The 22,959-nt window shown below is 38.5% G+C and overlaps 1 protein-coding gene across 2 annotated transcripts in view; it reads left to right on the forward strand.

The window, feature by feature from the left end:
- The window catches only part of ME1 (malic enzyme 1), a 173,782-nt gene that overhangs the window by 132,674 nt on the left and 18,149 nt on the right, over positions 1-22,959 (forward strand). For both annotated transcript variants that reach the window (XM_038177167.2, XM_072036242.1), the window contains exons 7-9: positions 6,385-6,494; positions 16,330-16,427; positions 18,207-18,320. In XM_038177167.2, the coding sequence (XP_038033095.1) occupies positions 6,385-6,494; positions 16,330-16,427; positions 18,207-18,320 (322 nt within the window). The remainder of the gene's footprint in view (positions 1-6,384; positions 6,495-16,329; positions 16,428-18,206; positions 18,321-22,959) is intronic.

Raw genomic sequence — 22,959 nt, forward strand, 5'->3', positions numbered from 1 at the left:
CACTGTAGCTGACTGTGTTTCCTTCAAGTCCATAAGGAATGTTGTTTTTTTTTTTTTTATTATTTGTTTAAGGAGAAAAACTGTCAACATTTATAATACAGTTGTTGTTTGTTTGTTTTCCCTCTGATTTAACACAAGCGTTAGCCATGCCTGCAGACTTCTGCATTTGTGGAAGTTTCTCTGTGGTATGTTTTTTCATGGTAATGATCTAGTCTGTTAGTGCTGGTTTATGTATGTCAAGAACAGGGTGTAAGAGTTTGGCTCATGTAATGAAATTTCAGAAGTGTAAATTACTTGTATAACAAGCGTCAGACTGTCTCTTTACTGTGTCATGCAGACACCCTCCTCCTGCTGAAGGGACCTGAATAATTTTCACAGCAGAGAGGAGGCAGATTGATGAAGTCTGCCCATATGAAATGACTTTGACAACACTTAGTACATGGTTATGTGGAAGACAGAGCTATTTTCACATTACAAAATCTCTAAACAAGTTGGTAGCACTCACTCAGTCTCATACCTGCTTTCTCTCAAGCCCTGGGATGTACACGTGCAGGTGGTCTTGCTGGGATTGCTCCTATGCATTACTAAAGGCAAAAGGGCCTTGGCTGTCAAATCTGTCTTTGTGTCCTCACTTTGAACTTTGAAATATTAATATTTTTGCTACAAGAAGAAATAAAACATATTTACAACAATCTTATATTATTTATTTCATAGGCTTTATATTTTACAGCCCTGAAACATCTGATAGCTAATTCAATGAGCTATTGAAGTAGAGGAAACCTACCTCAGGTTCTCTACTGACCATTAATATTGGTCCTTTAATAACACTTAATACACGCACACAAATAGGATATCTTTATAAGTGTTTTCAATGTAATGTTTCAGTAGAATGGACTCCTAAGTCTTCAATTTAAAGAGCAATTAGTAGACTCTTCAAAAATTAGTTACATTAGGAGAAGTGCTAGCGTGGATGCAGGATGAAATGAAGTTAAAAACCCAGGAAGAGAAGGTACCCAGGTTGGAAGAGCTGTTGGGCAGGTAAGTGGGAAGGCATCCCTTCCTGAAAGCCTTGGAACAAGAAGGAGACCATAGCAGTGTCGTGCTTTAAATCTCTTTTGAGCAGTGGGATATATGGAAACTAACAAGCTTAAAGCACTTGGAGGAATGAGCTGGTTTCCACATTGTCCTGGTGCACTATAAATGGTTCTGGCTGGCAGAGGGGCTGAGTGACGCACAAGGAAAGGGAGAGAATGCCAACATTGCTATCATTTTGGTTTTGCTCCTTCTTAGGAGTGGGTGTCGGCAACCACTTCTGATGGATTTTAAGGCTTTTCCAGTTCCAGACCCACATGAACAAAGAAAATAGTCAAATAGGATTCCGAAAGCTCTAAAAGCCTGAAAAGCAACCACTTGTTCCTTTAGGAAACTTTCCAAAACAATGGCTGGCAGTAAGAACAAATGATCCAAATATATTTCCAGAAAAATTTCTTCACTGTAGAAGTTAGCATGGATTTTACTGATCATATGTTTTGAATTCAAAATGATGCCCGAACTTTTATAGCTCCCTTTGGATTCTTGAGGGTTTTCCTTGTTTGAGGCTCTTAAGAGCGTAGGGTTGCCAAAATGCTAGCATGATGTGTTTAGTGGAGTTAAGGAGCTGGGGACATTATTCTCCAGACTGTTACATAAAAATATAATCCATAGAAATAGTTTGAAAAGTTAACATCATTGTCACAGACAATTAAATAAAAATTTATACATAAAATTGCACAAACTAAGGTAAGGCTGTTACCCAACATAGGTTGTTAATAGGGAGTGGTGTTAGTGTTTTCCATCAGCCACACATTATTCTAGTGGGTTGGTTCTTTTTCACCCATTGTCCAGTGTTTGCCTCCAGTGCTCAATGACAAACCTAAAGTTGCATGTCACTGTGTTTTCTGTCCTGAAAGAGGAAAGATGGCTTTGAATTTCTGCCCAGCTGCATTGGGATTCAGACTGCCTGTGTGACTTCAAGCAGGAGACTAAGATCTGAGTACACAAAAAGATGCGGGTGACAAAACAGGATTTACTAGGGAGAATGCCGGTCTGGATTATCGCCTTCTAGGGATGATTTATGTGTGTTTAATCAGCTACTACAGTGACAGCTCCCAAGCAAGCGGAAGAGAGGAATTCACAGCTACAAACCACTTGCGGCAGGAATCCAGCAGTCCTAGCCAGACTGCTGAGGCCAGGCTATTGCTATCAGAGAAGTGTTTTCTTGCAGAGGAAGAAAATGGTTAAGAATTTTGTAAGACAATTATTCTGGTTGCAGTGAGGAAGAATATCTTCCTGATATTTATTTATTTCCTGGGCGTTGGTAGCCGGGGCCTAGGCCCGTCATTTCTTCAAGTGTTCTGGTTAAGGCAGTTGATGCCCACTGGGTAGGTTCTCTTTGTATCACCTTTGTATCACCTTTCAGTATGAACCTGCACAGCAGTTATCTGGCTCTCCATTTCCCCAATACCTGCTATCTGTTCCTGGGTCAGGTGTAGCGGTAGCTGCAGAAACGTCTTTGTTTTGGGCGAGTGATGAGGTGAGATATGACTCATGCTTGTAGCATTATAACCACATACTATGTTTGCTTGCTTCCATGGCTGGTTTTGGGGACACATTCAAAATAAAAGGGTATTAGGTTACGTTTTAAATTGTGTCTTAAAATAGCAAATAGGAAGATGAAATTCTCCTAAGGAATGTGATGATCAAGTTTAGCTATTTAGATAGTCAGTACATGGGTTAACACCTTTATTTCACGCTATGGCAATACAGAGTCCACTGCTTTTAAAATACAGAGAAGTATCTCAGAGTTTCTTCTGTCAGACAGTTTCTTATTTGAAGGTCTTTGCCTCCTAAGCTTCTTGTCCTGTTTAGAGCTGCTGGCACTCAGCTCCAGGCCTTTTCTCTTTAACATATCCCATGTAAGGTCAACCACAACCATTTAATGGTGTGGTGTTTTTGTTTGTTCGTTTATATTTTTGTTTTAAATCTGATTATTTTGTTTGTAGCAGACCTCAGTTACTTCCTTCTGGACCTACCTGAGTCACTGAACATCATCTGAGGAAACTCAGTGAGGTCAATCTGTGCCATATCTGTATAAAGCATCGATGAACAGATGTTAAGATTGCCATGTCTTAGGAAGTTGCACGCTTTGTTTTTTCTTTTCGTAATGTTTGAATGATATGAATTACAGCACTGTAGTGGCCCACAGTTTCTGGAATGTCTGTGGTTTGGAAGGCACAACAGGATTTGATGACTTAACATGGGCAAGCCATAAAGCGTTTGGTTCCCTTCTCATCCAGCAGTCATTTGTCTACCATACCCACCTATGAAGAGGTACATCTCCAGACTGAAAATCTGTGGTGAAAGTATAGCATCATGTAGGAAGAAAAAAAAAAAGAGAGAGAGAGAAAATAAAAAAAAAAAAGGAATTGTTCTGTTTTTCTGAGGGTTGATTCAAACAGTTTGCATTTATGGTGGAGAAATCACAAGCTAACACCATCCATCCTTCAGAATGCTATGGGAGCTGCAGAGGGACACAGAAAGGGAAGTGGAACTGAGCTGTTGCTCGCAAACATCATTTTAGATTTTGGCTCAAGCTTCTGCTGTAAGTGATTGTGATAGTAACGTGGAAGTCAGAGAAGAACTGATCTAGAAATTGGTGGCAGTTTTGGTGTGGTCACTGCTTCCAGAACAAAGTGTGGCACCTTTATGGCCAGTTCATTGTTGCAAGGGGATTTTCTGGAACGCCAGGGATTTACTGTTCCATATTACATGGTAGCGTGCCCAGTATAGAGTGAGAGCTTTCTACAGGGACTCTAATTTAATATAATTCACGGGGAGTTATAATATGTGTCTAGAAAATAGAGAAAAATCAAATGCAGATGAGAAAATGGAATGTTATATATGGTAAAATAAAGAAACAGACGTTGGCTTAATGACATCAGCAAAAAGACTTTCAACCGAGTTCCAGGGCTTGAGAGTGTTAATCTCATTAGTTTCAAATTATTACCCAACTGTCAGCTCCTGGACCCTTATGGAATCACAGAAATTCATGTCAGATACTGAATAGGGCTAGAAACTTTAATTAGTTATTGAAAAGTAGCTGCAGTTTCTTTTCTTATATGAACTCAGTGGTGAGATCTACTATACTCAAATACTGACTTGCCAAATTCCCTTTCAAATGGTTGCCTGTCATTTTGCTGCTGAAGAAGTCCAGCTTTTTCCGTAAAACCTGAAGATGTATTTATCTTCAGCAGGGATTGCAGTTCCTGCCAGTGGAATCCCAGTAGTTCTGGCTAATTGTAATGTGGCTGCAAATATGTGATTTCCATGGAAATTAAATTAGTCACAGGATTTTATTTTATTTTTTGCTTTTTCTATATTGATGGCTTTGCTTAACATGGCTGCCAAACATATGTATAGTTTTTCTTTAAACTCGATTACCATTGGAGTAGAGTATTTATAGTGAACTGCTCGTATACGGATGTATTGCTTTTCTGGATGAAGCAGGAAATGCTTGAGATCTTGCCTGGTTAGTCTCTAATAACAATTTCATAACAAAATTATGAACCATAACTCACAACAATTGTTCTAGTAATAATTTCATAGCAAAACCTTGTTTCGATACTTTTTAAAAGTTTTAATCAAATGGTCCCTTAGTCTGTGCAAATTGCCATTAGGTTTACCAATGTTTAAAACACTTTTTAAGAACTTTTGTGTAATATTATTCCAGGGTGGGATACAGTTTTTATGATATTTCCAGAGCCAAACTTGTACAGGCAGTTCTAGTACTGACCCTAAATCTTAAAATATTCAAGTTGTACTTTTGTTTTTTCTTTTCACATGTGACGTTCAGTATTTGAGGGCATTTGTTTTGGTTTGTTTGTTTGTTTTCCTGTTGCTAATATACTGTGAGCTTGAATTTACTTAAGTCTAAGGACTGAAGGATGCATAATAATAATAATACTAAATTAATGTAACTTCCATTTTACAAGTAATCTTACTGGCAAACCAGGGCAATCTTTCATTTATTAGACACTGGCATATGAGTATAGGAGGTATATAGGAGTCTAATACCCAGAATTAAAACAATAAAACTGCTGTATTCCTATATGATTTTAGGTATATCCAAGGTGCCTAATGCCTGCTGAAGTCAAAGTAGGCTCCTAAGTATACTAGAAAAATCCTGCTGATGGCTCCCTGGTGATACAGCTTTGGTATGCAGTAGGCGCAAGGCAGCAAGGTTTCACAGTCTTGCAAATGCTTATCTGCAGTTGCTGCGGACCGTAGTTTTGGAGAGTGTACATTAAGCTGTGGAGACTAGGGAGTCAAATAATCTCTTTAAAAACTCTTTGTTTGACTCTGCGGTCAGTAGTGGTGCCTGTAAAGAAGTCAAATTGTTTCCAAGAAATGTAATAATTGACGTTAACTTTGAGACTGTTACCACAAGGTTCATCAAAAGGTACTTACACATGCAGTTGAACTGTCTTACATAATTTAGCTAATATGACTAAGTAGTTCATCTGATGCAATCGCGTACTATATTTTCAAAATACAGTTATATGCACATAGCATACATGTATACTGAAGGATTCAAATTGATATAGGAAATGCCAGTTTTAATTCTTTCATTGGCTAAAAGCATGAGGAAACATTGAAATACACAATAACTTTGATCAGAGCATACTATTTAAGAACATTTAGTATTCATGTCAGACAATCAGTTCTGACAACCCAGTCAAACAGTAGATGCAGCATTTAGATAACCTCATTTCTGTGTATACACAGAGTTTTAGTGTATATTAACCAAGTGTAACTCGTTTGAAACTTACAGCTATTGCTTTCCTTCCTTAACATGTTCTCACATGTTTATCATTTGTCTGGATTAACTGTGTTTCTGCTAAATGTTTCTTTTATTATAAGAATAGTCAAGCATGGTCTTGTGAGTGATGTGCTGCTGACCTGCATAATAACATTAAAATATAATCCAAGTTCTTTGGATTTATTCTTACTTCTTTATTACCTTCCCTATGGGGCTTTTTTTTTTCTCATTAGCTGATCACTCAATGAAGGGTTTTGCTGAGATATTCATAAATGTAGAACATTTTCCCCTAATCTTTTAATCTTAACTTAGAAGTGAGTAAAGTATATTAGTACTCTAATTATGCCTTCTAGATGATTTATGAGTATAAAGATACATAATATCACAGAAGAGTATCAGTAGATATCATATTATGTCATTATCCTATTACACTTGCATTTAAAATCTGATTGCAAATGTTAATAGCTTTATAATATACAATTATGTATTGTTCTTAACTTAAAGGACTTTTTTTTTGGTCTTTCTAGGTATGGCATGAACTGCCTCATTCAATTTGAGGATTTTGCTAATGCCAATGCATTCCGCCTCCTGCATAAGTACCGTAACAAGTATTGCACTTTCAATGATGACATTCAAGGTAATAAACTCTCTCTCTTCTGTTTTGATGTTTTTAAGTCAGAAAAATAGATTTTCCTGAGGATTTTACTTCAGGATGTCCATTATGGTGTCATGTTTTGCCTTTGGTTTCCTCAAGCATGGTTTTATGATGAGCTGTCTTTGCTCGTAACCTCTCCCCTCATTTACTTCCCCTCTCATGCTTTATTTAGATGTTCACTCTTTTTTTTTTAATATATTTTTTTTAATAGTTCAGCGTGTGAATAGATTTCTCGTATAAATTATTAACTTCAGATCTTTGGGAAAATGTCAAAGTTCAAGCCTGGACTGTACATCCCTCAGTTTTTTTTATCACTCCAGTGACAACTGATCCACTGTCTCTCTGTGTGACAGAGCTTTCTTGGTAAATGTCAAACTTTATTTCAGTTCTGAAACTGACAACTCAGTTAAATACCTTTCTGATTTGCATTGCACTTCCGGGGCTGCATTCAATTTTAGAGGGAAAATGACTGCTTTCCCATCTGAGTCATTTGTAGCAGAGGGCAAAAGGAAAAGATGTAGGATGAGAACAAAAAGCTAGGATGAGGAAAGTTAACAGCAGAAGGTAGAGCTTGTGTGACTGGGCTCTGATGTGACTTTTGGGGTTTTGCCTAGGTTTGTAAGTGAGGGGGATTGCTTCCGTGCTCAGCCTAGACAGGCCTCATATGTACCTTCGCTCCCAAGAACTGAGATGAGCTACTGCTTTGGTGTCTAATTTCTTGTTAGAAAAAGAGCTCTAGAAAATAACTTTCTCTAGGAACTTAAGCACTCTCACTTCCATCCCTGCCAGCAGACTTGAGTTCAGAACTGGAGAGAGGCACCACAGGTAGGGCCTGTGACCTTCACTGCCTCTTGCCCCCTCACGATTTCATGGGTAAAGGGAGGTCCTCTGTACTGGTGAGATCAAAAATGGGAATTTAACCCTCTTCATTTCTAGCAGTTTGCAGTGACACTTCAAGTCAAGCTTTAGGTGCTTGAGTTTTTTGAACGTCATTCCTGAGTCATTCTATTTCAGGGACTCGTGCATTAGAAGTGCAGCCACATGGAGTCTTTACGTTTATTCAGTTTCTGTGATCTAATTTGTGGTTGTGCGTCTTCTTGTATTTTCATGAATGATATTTGGGACTTTCTGGTTATCTCCAGTCTTGATCCTTGTTTAGCTTCCAGCAGGTGAAAGCAGATGCATTTAGCCTGCTCTAGCTCTGACATTTGTCCTTGTATCTCCATAAATACCTTCAGCATCTTTTTTTGTAGGAAGTCATCTTTTCCCCTAATGTGGCAGTAGAATGACCAAATAGAGTTATCTTTTCTCCCTTCTCCCTCTTTCTGTTCCAAGTTTATAAAGCCTAAGGATCTCTCACCTTGACAACCTTAGTGGTTGGTACTAGCTTCTTTAGCAATCCTTCTTAGAGGTTCTCCATTTCTAAATGGTGTGATTTTTTTTTTCCAGGCTACTTCAAAGACTGTCTTTCTCTGTTTCCAAATTATGTTTTCTAGCCCTAGAGCAGTAAACCTGAGACGTAGCATCAGAACAATGAAAGCAAACAAGGAGAATTTTTTATGTTCGCCATCTTCTTATAAAGATAGTGATTGTGCAACATATTAAACAGAATTTCTCTTAGTCCAAATATTTGACAAGCCAAAGCTACTTCAAGGATAGAAATAAATTAGTTTTTCTGATGTTTCGTAGAATGTCTTGCAGCTTTTTTCACAATCACAGGATAGCCAGATGACAGATCCCTATATATCTTAGTGATACCTTAACATATCTCAAATCTTTAAAAAGTTGATATATGATCCTGACTTTTTCCAGGCACTATAAAAAAAAATGAAGAAAATATGACAAGCTGAATACCTATTAGCAAGTAGTAGCTTGGACAATTGCAGTTGTTTTCCTTTAGCTCGAAGCTATTTGTAGGGCCATCCCCTAACTGATGCCACTGCAGAGCATTTGCCATAGTATCTGCCAAAACACTGATCGTATAAAATCACTAAATACTGGCCATTAATCTCCTTACTATTGGTGCCTGTAGGCACATTCAAGAATTCTGGAAACAGTTTTGTCTCCATCACATCCTTTTCTTTGGAAAAAGCTTTGTGACTTTTTCTATATCTCAATTCAGTACTCAAGGAAAAAGGATTGAGACCAACTTCAATAGCTCTGTATTAGGAAGAATAATGAAATTACTCCTGTTTTATCATTCTAGAGAGCATCTTGGTTTTTGGATGGGTGGTGAGTTTTTCCCTCTGTTATTATGATGATTATTTTTAATTTATATTTTTGGAATATTTTTTGATCACAGTAAGTGATTTTGCTTTATGAAAAAAATACTTCTTATTTTCTTGGATTCTTGCTTATTTTTATTCTCACCACAGGTCAGCTTGCTTCATCTTTTTTTATCTGAAACACAGAGGATACGATTTTTGGAAATGAGAATCAGTGGAAACCTTGGGTTTAAAACAAATCCCTTTATCTATCTGGCTCTCTAATTATTAGAGAGCGTTCTCCAACATTGGCTTGTTTTTGATAGTAATTTCATATATGGGAAGAATATTTTGTGTTTAGAAATATTTAGAAGTATTTTGTGTCAAGCTTTACAAAAATTTTAAATGTCTCATTTAAATTAGGTTGATAACTTTAGTTGTCTCCCAATATATTTAGGAAGGAAGGACCATAAGGACAGTTTTCTTTAAGATGTGAGACTTTTTTTTTCCCCTCTCTCCAAGTCCTGCCTTGGAATGGACCAATACCAGAAATGTATCAGGGCTTGTATCACAAAACAAAGCTTGTTTTTTAAGGTTGGAGATGTTCTCTCCTCCCTGGAAGGAGGCAGGATGAGATTGATGCCTTAGGAGGCTGAAAATCCTCTTGTGGAAACTAACCTTTACCATTCCCTCCTGCATGGATGATGGACAAATCTCCTTAATATTGGTTTAAGAAGAAGTCACAGGTGCAAGTCCAGAATTGCAGTATCTAAAATCCTTAATCCATTTGCTTAGTGCCTAAGCAGGTGACAGGTGGTGTATGAGTTCGGGAGCAAGCTGGGTGCCTGCAGTTGTGCTTCTGCAGCTGTGGCAGGCTGGGTGGCTTCACACCTTACTCCTGAGTGCCTCTGCAATGCGGAGCAATGCTTCATAGCCATTATAAAACCTAGCTGCGGGCAGAACAGGATGCTGTAGCTCTCCCTTTCCACTCCCATCTGAGTTTTGGTGTGCCTGTTGAAAGCGTTTTTGCTACTCAAGCACAGTCGGTGGCTTAAGGCAAGTTTCCACGTCTTAGGAACTGTGCATTTATTTTACATGGGTCTCTCAACACTCATCACACGGTAGTTGTTTTTAGTCACTGCAGATGTGGACAAATTTGAAATGGTGGCATAAATTTCTCCAGCCTTTCTGCCTCTATACAGGCCAATTATTTCAGCTAATTGTTTGGATTTTCCCCACCCCTGTACTTTAAAATTGCTTCAATGGAAAACAACAAACTTTTGCAGTACAAGTCAATCTATATAAAATGTTTCTGTGTGCAGTATAATTCTGTAAGTTTTTATTTTGGCATTATAGCCTGATTTCACTGTGCAGTGCTTCCCTCCATTATGGGCACAGAACCTGTGTTTTATGCCAAGAAAAATAATTTCAATACAGTGTAATTTCTCCATGCAAATAACTTCAGCGTCCATCATGACTTTAGATGTCATTTGTTTTAAACAGCTGCGCTGTTTAATTGCACCAACATTTTATTAAAAACAACAGACCTTAAATAAAAATGTAGAACACGTGCAATTTAAGATTTTTATTTTATCTCTCTTCTGTGTTTTAATCTAAAATACACACTAAGTTTTTAGCAGGCTGATATTTGAATAATTAGGAAAATTATACCTGAAAGTTATGTTATGACCAACGTAACATTAAGTCAGTGCAATTCTCACCAATCTGAATTTCTCTGTCAAGTGTTCTCCTTTTTAACATTAATTATTTTTAATGTTAATATTGGAAATGATTTACTTAGCATCTTGAAATTCCAGTTCTTGAAATCAAATTGAAAAAAGGTTTGGGTTTTGTTGTTGTGATGGGCATGGGGGTGAAACATGTTCTCTGACCAAAAATTTGGGAAAAGCTGGTTATACGATATCTAATAGCTCAAACATTGATATCATGTCTGAAATTCTGATGCTAAGTGAAAAGAGTACAAAAATTCTTTCCTAATATGAGGTGAAACAGACCTTGGGATTTTTTAAATTTTAAAAATAGAAATCCTAGCAAGAGATGTACTATAGGGTTCTGTGAAATGCATTTTTCTTCCAGTAAATTTGTGATATCAACTGTCCATTACTTAATAGTAAATTTACATTGAAATCAACGTGCTTTCAAGTAAATTCCCTGCTTTAGTTTTTGTATGCTTTTCCTTGCACACATACGAGGATTCCCCTCTTTCATTTTTTCCTCATTATGGGTGAAGAAAAATCCTGTCTCATCTTGGTCCCGGGCAGCCTGCTCTGGGTGTCCCTGCTTGAGCTGGGGCTTGGCCCACCTGTGACTTTGTGCTGCATCCCTTTTCAAAGATGACAAACGTTTGCTCTTTTAAAAAGGCTCCATTTCTCCTTTCCTGGAAACCTCCCTTCTTTGCACTCTGTGCTGCAGTGTGGGGCAGAGCATCAGACCCTGTGTGTGTTAAGCTTTGAAAAGTCAGCTTAACCCAGGGAGAGAGCTTCCAGCTTTTAAACGAGTGCCCTTTTGCTTCGCAGCAGTGCTAGGTTGCTTCAGCCCTTGCTTACCTCCGCCCTGAGAGCAGGGACATGGGCAGTGCTGCACTGGGCTCAGGGGAGGGAAGCAAAGTGAGTGGAGAGAAGAGTCAAAGCCATCGCACGGGAGTGCAGCTGAACGGGCTGCATGTTGGGGATGAGTCTGGAATGGGCCTTATAAAACAGCAGAGGTTGGATTTCTATGGGATGTGAGCTACCCACAGCCTTCACCGCACTAGTAAATGAGATCACACCCTTTAGGTAGGATATTTGCTCTCATCTTTTCTCCCAGAAGGAGTAGAAGAGGGGAATGCATTTTCTTTTTCTGGCACTGTGTTATTTGGAAGAATGGCACTGTTGACATATGATTTCCATTATGTTGTGTATGGAGAAATAGGAGTCTTAGTTTTACCACTTCCTTATATTTTAGTCAAGAATGAATAATTCAGATTTTAGGATGTGCTGCAAAGCTTCCTCTCCTTCTGTTTGCTGGCTTTTAAAGATGATGTAGAGAAAATGACATGAAGGAAATGCTCATATTTGATTACGTTTTTTAAAAGCTTTAAATAATGTACAAATGCTTCAGTGCCATAAACCATTTAATTCTCATTCAAGTTAAACTGCAGGCAATAAAAGTAACTTCTCCATCCTTGTGTTTTGGGGCTTTTTCCCTCCTTTTTTCTTTAATTGTTACATCTGCTGAAAGAAGACTGCTCCAAAGTGTTTACACTGTGCCAACCCCTAAAAAGCTGCGGTCTCTAGGGTTTCCTGTGACATATTCGTGCTCGATGACACTGCTTACAGTACCAAGCAAGGCTAGAGCATCTTGGACAGCATACAAAGGCTTGATTAAAAAAAAGTGCACTTCGAAATTTCACATCTAAATGTACACCTCTTTAGAAAAATACCGTCCTTTGATAAACCTGCTCTGGTTATTCTTCTAGAAATGCTGTGAGAACAACACCTTTAACAGTGTCCATTTTATTCTGCACACAGTGGGTTTAACCTGTGCTCTGTGGGAGAGGGAAGGGAAGAAGCTTCTCTCCTTCGTACAGTGATGACAGTAGGAAAAGCAGCGAGATTCTGTTTCTGAGCCGTAACATTCACCAGAACTGGTGGGGCTTTGGCAGTTGGATGGGAATTGCGTTTTGATTCTTCTCAAAGACTCGACTCGGTATTCACGGTGAAATTTAAGGTCATGCCATTAGTCAGAGCAGTTCCGGTTAAACAGATCTGCCTTTCACGTGGCCAGCTTTCCCCTCTTTCATGAGGAATGAATAAGGGAAGCTGCTGATGAGGAGTGATGACAGCTGCTGCCAGCAGCAAGCGGTGATAGAGAATTCAGTGCGCTAATAAACGGGGCCATTATGCTTTCTAGAGTCAAATGGCTGAATAAAACCAACGTAGAGTAGTTTTAAAATACCATTTTTAGAGCAGTTCTTCTGTGCAAATGGTGATTCATGAGAAACAAAAACCTTTATGTATTAATAGCTCTCCTAAACTTCGTTCTGAATTGTGCTGATAATGAACATGTGGGTAACAGTAACTCACATACCTTGCAAATAATTGATGCAAAATTTGGTTGACTTTCAACATAGTGTTTTATTCATTTTTTTCATATCTCTACTCTTTTTCCTTAAAACACAAAATGGTATTGTAGTAAAGTGTGTAACAGTCCTCTGACTGCTCATACATAATCACAGTTCATTTTTCCAGCTAACAAACCTAGCAGGACATCAGCCATGGAGATAAGCATGATCCCAGCGTTCCCATTCACTATAAATTTACAGGGTTTAATTTTTTCCTCCATTGCCAGAAAGTGACTTGAAGAGCCACTTCCCCAACTCTCCAAGAGCACTTCTGGTGAGGTGACCATGACTTGTGGCCACCTCCTGCCTGACAGAAGGGATGTCAGGGCTGGAAGCAGATTTCTTTTTCAGGAGGCCAGATCGATGGTTTTAAGGATAAGCCGTGTTATGTCAGCTTCTTCCTTCTCTCCTGCAAACACAGCTGTGTAACATAAAATAGAAGCAAGCACTTGGCATCCAAAGAGAGGATGGGGTTTTATTGAAGGTTATGAGGATTGTTTGGTAGAGTACCAAGGGAAACTGAGAAGGCGGTCGGACTTCTTTGGTTTGCCATTGTTGGCCTTTGCCAATTTGGCACTTTCCAGAGGAAGACTTAATTTCGTCTGGGAAAGAACCAAGCAAACTCTTGGACACTGTGGTGGGGAAGTGTCTCAGCCTGACAGTTGGTGTTCCTGAAGCCGTGCCTCGGAGGAACCATTTTTTATTATTTTATTTATTTATTTTTAAGAAATGCAGGAGAAGAGAGTAAATGATCTCAGCTCCAAGCAAGTAATAAAAATGACTAAAAATGACAAATTTGTATGGTCTAAACATTAAGTGGGCTAAGAACGAGGTGTCCTGTATTCCTGATGATCGAAGGGAAAAGTCATAATCACAAAGCACATAACAAACCATTTTAAAGCTCTACAGACACAGTTTTTTGAACTGTTCAGGTGGGCAAAGTGACTCTACAACAAACTTCCTAGCTTTAAAACATTTTCTTAAATTTTACTATTATTTTTTTAAGTAACCATTTATGAAACTTAGATAATCCAACCTATAAGGCACTGATTCAAAGCCAGCTTTCAACACACAAATGTTGTCTTTTAAGGAGAGGTTTACCCAGGACTGGGTTCCTTCCTACTACTGTTCTTTCAGATCCTTATCTACCCATGTTTGACACTTAGCAGCTTGTGTGCCCACAATATAAAGACCTGTTTTGAGCATCTTCTGGAGTTCAGCATAGAGATTACTGCCAGCTGAGTTTTAAACTTGGCTTTGCTTGTGAGAAAGACTTGTGAATAGCGAAAGCACATCGTGCAGGGGAGCTCCGTGTTGAAGGCAAATGTCCAACGTGCAGATTCTGGGCCAGGTGCTTTTGGAAGGTTAGTCATACCTATTTCACACTTCTGAAGGAAAAAATCTGTAGCAACGTGAGCTGTCCCCTCAAAAGCAATGAGGTGGCTTGTAGGTTATTTCAGTTAGTGCCATGGTGATCAGAAACAGACTTTCAGGATCCAGCGGATCTCCTCGCACGTTACCTCAGGTTTCTCAAAATCAGTTTATAGCCTTGGATCAGTCAATGACAGCCACTGCCTGAAGAAGACTTCTCTTCTTATTCCCAAAACTCAACAAGGGGAAGTTTGTAGGGCTCTCGTTCATATTCCTGTGGCTTGGCTCTTTCTCAATCAGATGGGCATCGTAAGTCTTCAAGGAGTGTTGAAACCCATTTTTCCACTTTGAACCCTTAATTGTTAGTGGCTGATACGGCTTTTTCAGTCCTGATGAAATCAGTGCTGTCTGCTATTGGTTCTTCAGAACCACCTCTAAAAAAAACAAAACACTTTTAGCAAAGCTTTTATGCTGGTATCATCTACCTCACCACCCTATCCCTGTCCGTAGGATGTCTTTAAATGTGAACTTGCTGATAACTGCTCTGCTTTCTTGGGTGTATTTTCAGTATTTACTGGATCCAAGTTCCTTGCAGGAATATGGATCAGTTCTTCTGGTCCATTTTGTGCCTGTCCTTTAGTGACAATGACAAAATGACAATGTGTGAAACATGTAAGATGGGTACCTGGAGTTGGTATCCAGGAAAGGCCTTCCTCCTCCCAGTGGGCTTGGCAGGGCAGAAGGTGTAACTGGTCTGTGGACTGGACTAGCCAGATATCAGGCACTGGTGACTACAGCTGTCTTCAGCATGACAGAAGCTGACAGCTAGGCTCAACAGTGCCAACAATTCATCCGAAATAATGAGTGTGGATTTGGGTGCTGCAATTCAAGAAGGATACTAAACAAATGGATAAAGTCCAGAGGAGAGAAATGAGTGATGAGCGTTTCAGAAAGCATAACTTTCTGAAAGAGTGGAGGAATTGGGATTGTTCCCCCGAAGAAAAGCAGGTTGTGACACCGTTAGTCTTCAACTACTGGTGTCAGGTTTTCCAATGATAGGTAAGACAAGAGGCTGAGATAGAAGAGGAAAAAATTTGGATTTGATATTTTCAACAAAAAGCATATTGAAGCACTGAAATAGATTGCTGAGGACATTGCAGAGGTTCTCAGAAGGAGACAGAAACAAGGTAGACAAAGATCTGTCAGAAATAACGGAGGTATTGTCCTGTCATTGTGAACAAGTTTGGGTTAGATGCCTGCTTGAGGTCCCTTTATTGCCCTACTTTTTATTATTAGGTGTTTCTCACAATGAGGACCAAAATCTTTCTATTCAAAGACAGACAATTCTCCTTCTCTGTAGTTTTGATTTAGAGAAGAAAGGCCTCTACAGGCTAACTCATAAAACTAAATTTTAACCCTTTTTCCTGTGGTGTAACTCAAATATAGATTTAAAAGGTACTTCTAATGTTTTAGAGGCTGATGAATTGAAACCTCTTTCACAGTGGACTGGAATTTTGATGGTTTTCAGATGCAGTAGGAGAGTCAGTGTCTTGAATAAGCTGGTCCTATACCTTTGGTTCCCTTGGCTTCTCTGTAAACGTTCACAATTTGCTTGTCTACTCTGACAACCTCTACGTGAGCAGTGAAGGTTTTTTACGGTCTAATAGCCATCACAGGATTTCCATTTCTCAAGAAAGCTGAAGAATTGTTGCCTCCTGTAGGATCAGTGCAGATATCTGTTCCAATAATGAGACCATTTTTAACTTCCACTATCTGGAGTCCTTCAAAATGCTTCTTTCTGAGCTGTCCCATCCTTTCCTTCTGAAAAAGAGAGTAACTAGAATATTTTGTAACAGTTTGATTGCACCAGTCATGATATCTGTTCAGTAGAATTAATCAATCACATTTTAGTGTTAACTTTGAAGATATTCCCACCTGCATTTTATTTTCATAAAAACAAAGAACACAGAATTCCAGTTCCACTGAATATTTTCATATTAGCCTGTGTATTTGTATCTTTTAGCTGAAAGATGCTGTGAAAATATTTAAAATATATGCCTAATCAATGCAATTTTTTCCAGACTGATCAAAGATAAACTTTTTTTTTTTTTCTTTTCAGGAACTGCATCTGTGGCTGTTGCAGGTCTTCTTGCTGCTCTGCGTATCACTAAGAACAGGCTATCAGATCACACAGTGCTGTTCCAGGGGGCTGGAGAAGTATGTGCTTTTACACAGCAGAAATTCTAGTCTGAAAATTTTTCGTAATATTTATTCAAGTTATATGTATTCAATTGACAAGAAGATTAAATGGGTGGAATGATCACTAAGGCCTGATAAAAGTTGTTTTTTTAATTTGAACATAAACTTTAAAAAGTCCTCTCTGACCATCCAGTGAGGCCTCATATTTTTTATATGAAATTTTGTGGAGATCTATTCTTAATTACTTCAGGTTTTAGCTCTTCAGCTGTAAGTTACTGAACTGCTCTCAATATAAATAAACAAAAAATGTTGGAAAGATGAATAAACAGGCAGCCAAATGAATATCAGGCAGCCAAAGAGAATTTAAGTGAAATATATTTACCAGTGTCAGTGTTAGTAAGAAGCAGTGCCCCTTTGATTTTTCCTGTCATTACATACAGCTCTTTAGTATTCTGCATGTCAAGATCATGTATTTCTTAAAATTTTAATGCACATTTATTTTTTGATACTAGTTTTTCAATATAAATTTCTAAGCTACTGGCACACAAGTGAAGGCTGTATTTATATACCAGATGACAGACACATTGTAGATGAGGCAAGTCTGCAGTCCCATAAAGGCTTTTGAAAAACATTATTCATAATCACAAAGCCCCTTGATAGGTGCAGTAGAGTAACTCAGCTTTGTGTAATCCAAGTATTTTTAATTAGATTCAAAATCTGCAGCTACTGAGATCAGGTCTGTAATTTTCAGAATTATTTACATCCATGTCTGTTGTATGTCAACACATTTTTACATGAAGAATGTCAGTCTCTGGAGTTTCTTCCCATTTTTGTTCTATGTTCAACAGACATGAATCTATGGTCTAATGTTTTATTATTATTTTTATTTTGTATTATTTTATTAGTAGTAATAGTAATGTCAGTGTGCCTGTTGCTGCAAAGAGATAATGGTAGATATCATTCCAGCTTGGGAAGCTCATTCCTAAACAAACTATGTATTTCCTAAATAAAACTACCTATTTTTTAACTGTTAGGTAGAAATAGGGGAATCGCACTCACTTGATTCTCAGTGAAACTGAGTAATAAAGAACAAGAATGAGAATTGACCCCATTAAAATGTATGAGTTAGTAATCCAAAATACTGAGTGGTCTGTTGGTTCATTTTGTTGCCTGCTTTTCAATCAATACCTGTCTTTGGTGTGTTGGATAAAATATAAAATCCAGTAAGAATGATACGTTTCAGCAAAATATTGATAAGTGATTTTTTTCTTGCCCCTGCTTTCACTGGGAGCACAGCCAAGTCTAGAGTTACAAAACACATGAACAGTAGGTAAAAGGAGACTTACCTTCTTGATGGACATGTTAAAGAAAGATAAGGAGCAAAAATCCTTTTAGGACTGTATTGTACTTTCTGGCATGCTTTTCCAGAAGCATGGTTTTGGCATGGCTTCTGGCATGGTTTTCCTTGGTTTAAATTGTGAAATAAAAATCTAATGAACAAAAAAAATATTCAAAGCAGAAAGAATATTTAATTATTTTGGTATTATTATATGGAATAAATATTAGTTGTAACATTACAGTTTGTTTATGCTATCCACACTGCAAAGGCTGTTAAGATCTATACCTTTCAGTATGATTCCTAACTGCCAAATATTCGTATTTACTTCATGAAAAAATAATTCAATTTTATTGTTAAATAAAATTAAATAATTTAGTTAAAATAATGGTTAGAGGAAAGAAGTCAGCAAGGGATTTCTTTCATTTCTGGTTTCATATGCTTCTTTTTTCTTCCTTCAGGCTGCGCTGGGGATAGCAAACCTCATTGTCATGGCTATGGAAAAAGAAGGAGTATCTAAAGAGGCAGCTGTCAAAAGGATATGGATGGTTGACTCAAAGGGCTTGATAGTGAAGGTAATACAATTTTCTTAGAAACTTAATGATAGTTATTTGCAGTCTGTAGATAAAGGCAAGAGCATATTCTTTGTAAAAACAACTACAGCAGTTTCTCCCTCTTGACACAGCAAGCAGTTTTTCTTTTCTAAAGCGTATTAAATGACTGACAGACTTCCCTGTTACTTCAAGGGGAGTGTGATTGTGCCTGGAGTTCCTGCACCATTTCTGTTAGGGATGATCACACAATAAAGAGAATTTTTCAGCAGTTCATTAAAATGATATGTAAGGAAAGAAATGTTCAACTCGTGGGTTTAACATTTCCCATGTTAACACAATTATTATTTGTAAGCACAGTCTTGTATGAAGATGCTCATATATATGCTATTAGGATAGCATTCAAGATTCTTTTAAAAGGAGCAAAAATATTTTTGAAGGGAATATTTTCCTGGTGTTGCAAACATGTCATCCTTCTGTGAGAACTGAGATGTATTGCATCAAATAGCTTCTATGCACAGCGATATAGCTCATGTTGCAGATGTTGCGGTCTGCAGTGCTATCAACACTGCTCAGAATTTGAAGTTGCTGAGAGACTTCATCAGTCACCCTTACCTCATTCCTTCTGTGTGCCAAAATAAAGAAACATATGTATTCCATGTGCCAGAATAAAGAAACTGGTATGTTTTAAAAGGTGGTTATGTATTTAATAGTTTGGGAGCTACTTAAAAGAAATATATGAAAGGCTTGTTGGCTTTGCTTTTTCACCTTACATATTGGTTAGCTTTGTTTATGGTGATCTTTGTTCAAGCTGCAGTCGTGCTGTGTTCTTTAGCTCTCTGATATTTAGGATATTTTGTAATTCACATGACTTTGCATCAGGAGCACGCATTCTGCAGTCAATATCTGTGCTGGTTTATTAAACAGCATTGCAACACCTTTCACTCATCCTGATACAGGGAAAATAGGAGGATCATAGGCACTGAGATGGGAAAATACTCTTAAGGTCATCTTGGACACCTTTTGCCAGACAGCATGAAAGTAGTCTGATCAGGTACAGAAGAAAACTGGAACTTGCTACTGTGTAAGATACAGATGGTCTTCTGTTTGCTTGTTTGTTTTTTTAATGAGTGTTTTTAATGCTTTTGGTGTTCATCTAATAATTGTCATGTGCTTTGACACTAAACACAGATGAGTGTATCTTGTATCTATGTATCTTCTGTGGCTGTTGAAACAAGAACGATGCATTGCTCAATTTCCTTCTCCGTAGGGACAGGGAATGTGATTACAAAAATAATACAACTCTGCTAAAATCACCTCCTGGTGGTGTTACAAAAATTGACAGACACGAGCAGAAATAGAAGAGCTTCACAGCCCTAAACCAGGTCTCAGTAGTGTGGCTGTCCTGCTGGGGTGGTTAGGAAGCCCTTCTTCCCTCTCTCTTGTTCCCTCCTGCTGCTGCTAATTTGCTAGTCAGCCGAGAAGCCTTGCTTGTTGCTCTTGGTACCCAGCACCTCGCTCCTTTCACAGTTTCCAAATTTTCAGTGCTTTGGTGACGGTATACTTTCCTCACCACCTTCTAGCTTCAGTGCTCTCAAGCAGGGCCAAAACCAATCAGTTACTGACACGGTCTGTACCTTCCTTTCTTCTGCTTATTCTTTCTGGTGGGCCTTTACTTGGGTTTTGTCCAAAAAGCAGTCCACTGAATTTCATGTCCTGCCTGGAGAATATTTGTGAACTGTTTGCGATAGCCAGACATAACAGTTGTCTGAGATAGATTAGGGCTGACCACTACTTGGCTTGCTCTGGAATTTGGGACCAGATGTTGATGCAAGCGGTGGGAGCCGACGGTGCACATTTTGAGTCATTGCTGGTTGTCCTGGAAGACCTGGAAGTGTCGGCCTCCAAGTCTGGCAGAGCTGGGGGGGCTTGAGAAGGGGTGGCCACGTCCAGCTGTGGTGTACGTGATGGCAGAGCCAGCTGGAGCTAAACGTTTGGGAGACTTCAGTGCCAAGCCTGAGATGGGCAGGAGAAAACTCATCTTTGGCTGAGGGCTCTGCAAGTCTCATCTTGGCTTTCCTCTGTAGCTAGATGTCCGTCGTCCCCCCCCCCCCCCCCCACAAAAAAAAAAAGTACACAAAAAAACAAAGTCCTCCCAAATAAAAAGGAAATATAACTTAAGCCTTTTAAAGCTTGTGATTTAGCTGCCAGGATGTCATGCTTATAGCAAGTAAATAACTAAGCTCTTCTTGATTCCTGTTCTGGCCTGAGAGGGAATGCCTTGATTTAGGTACACGTAGGAAATTATTCTGGCTTCAGGTGCTGCAAGACTTGAGGAACTTTCCAAACACTTAGAAATGAGATAAAAGAATGAGGAACGTTTTTGAGAAAACTGAACAATGGGAAGGGTTCTATTATCAGAAACCTTTTCAGTATTGCCAAGAGAAGATGTGTCAAACCACAGAATAGCTCACCTGTTAACAGCTTCTGGGTAAACTGAACTGACTGTTATTTCTTACTGCTATCAAAGGTTTATCGAGGAAACCTGTACAGTGAGAGTCCCTTAAGATTTGTTCTATCAGAAACTGTCTGATTCAAAGAAGTGAGATCAGGGAGATCTTTTCAGTCCTACAAATATTCTGGGCTGTTGCTTTAGCAGTATGGGAAATAACAGAGCATCCAAAGACTCAGCAATTACTTTGTCCAAATAAATTATTTTTACATTGGTTTTGTTCTGTTCTGTCCTTTGATCATTAATTTTGCAATGTATGATTATAATCATTGTTTCTCCTTTGATCTGCTTTGCACAGCATTTCAACTAGTACAAACCAAAGAAAAATAACCTTGAAACTTTTGTTGGCCTGAGTATGAACAGCTTCCACCTTTTCTCCCTCCCCCAGCCCCAAAAGCTGCCACGAAGTCACTTAGTTGGCTTTTGAGGCTGATTTTTCCTTTGTGGGTTTTTAATTGTTCATGTACAGCTGTGTTTTCATTTTCCTGTGTTTTATTTTTTTTTCTTTTCCCTTGGGAACCATCTTTCTTCATTAAACTGAGTTTGATGACCAACTTTTCTGCTATGTTGTGGTTAAAGAGTTGGTGGTGAAGGTTACATTTATTATACTCTCTATAGTTTTGTTCTATTATAGACCTTATAATGCTCATATTCAGGAGAGCACTGTTTGTTTGTTTGTTTGTTTGTAAAATATGCTTTTTACACCTTTTGAAGCTATTGTTCTCCAGAAGTGGATGAGGAAGGGTTGCAGATCATATTATGATCAAAATTTTGTCACTTGAACAGTAGGAATTTGCTCTTTGAAACAGACATCACTCCTCTTGAAGTGCCTGTCCTACCTGTCCCATTCAGACAGAAATTTAATATTTGAATGAAAGATATTTTTAAAGTTGCTTTTGCACTCTTGTTTACTTGGAGATCATGTAGTAGTAGTTGGGATATCTTCAGTTATTACTTTTATCATAGGGACTGACTGATGAATGTATATTTACCTCTGTGAACACACTGATGGGTATTGTCTCCCACATTCCTTTTCTTTCCCACATGCTATTCCTATTTTTATTCTGTTAATCACACTATGCATAAATGTGTGATGTGTTGTGAATTCATTTTGTGTCTTCTTTAAAGCTGCCATAGCGTCAGGCTCAGCTATATTAATGGCCAAATCTTCACCCACAAACATCAAAGGCAGTGAATTTATTTGTGTCAAGTGGCTGAGAAGAGGCAGAAAGTGAGGGACAGTATTGAGATGTTCATTTGGGTGAGTTAATTCAGTCAAAAAAAAAAAAAGATGAGGCTAACCACTGGCTGAGGATTTTAGTTAGGTACTGCAAAACCTTCCTGCGAGATAGTTGTTGAACTGCCTGGAGGGATCATGCAAATGTAAGGCACTTTTAACATTTACAGGGACTCCACAGAATTCCTCCCTCTGCCAGGGATGGATGACAAGCTGGTGGGAGTGTTCCTATGCTGCAAAATAGAATCTACTTCTCCTGTGAAGTTCACCTGTGATTTGCAAGAAAGCCTACATTTTTTTGTAATGACACAATCCCTAGTGCAAAAATGAAGTTCATCATATAGGGATGATGCCACCCTTTGTTTTGAAGAGGATGTTAACATGGAGCAATGTTGCTTTTGGCAGTTTTGTACTCCATGTTTTCTACTTCAGCACATCAACACTTTTGTCTAATTGAGTGCCTTGTATTTTAAATGTCCATCAGATGTGTGATCTCACCCCCTGTAAGACTGCGGATCAGTCTGGGAGAAGCCTAAACTGAACGTCAAGCACCATTTAGCATCGGCTGAGGCTGGGTAGTTGAATGCTCCAGAACATCAAACTTTGTAACAGGAGGACAGCAATAGCGACCAAAACCTAATTTCTGTGATTCTAATTAATTAGGTTGAAGATACCCAGGTATCTGTAGATAATCCTCTAAAATGTTTTCAGAGGAATGTAAACGCCCCTCCTTTCCCCCTTCCTTCTCCCATTTGAATATCCCTGGCAAGCCATTGCAGTCAAGGGAGCTCATACAGTACAGGATTAACATTTAGATCTCACAGAGTCGGGTATCTTTCTTCCACTCTGACTATGATTGTTACTGAATTTTTCATATGCTCTCAGTCAATTTTAGAAGTAATCACTTAAAAAAA

This window comes from Anas platyrhynchos, chromosome 3 (genome assembly GCF_047663525.1).
Source record: "Anas platyrhynchos isolate ZD024472 breed Pekin duck chromosome 3, IASCAAS_PekinDuck_T2T, whole genome shotgun sequence".
NCBI classification, from domain to species: domain Eukaryota; kingdom Metazoa; phylum Chordata; class Aves; order Anseriformes; family Anatidae; genus Anas; species Anas platyrhynchos.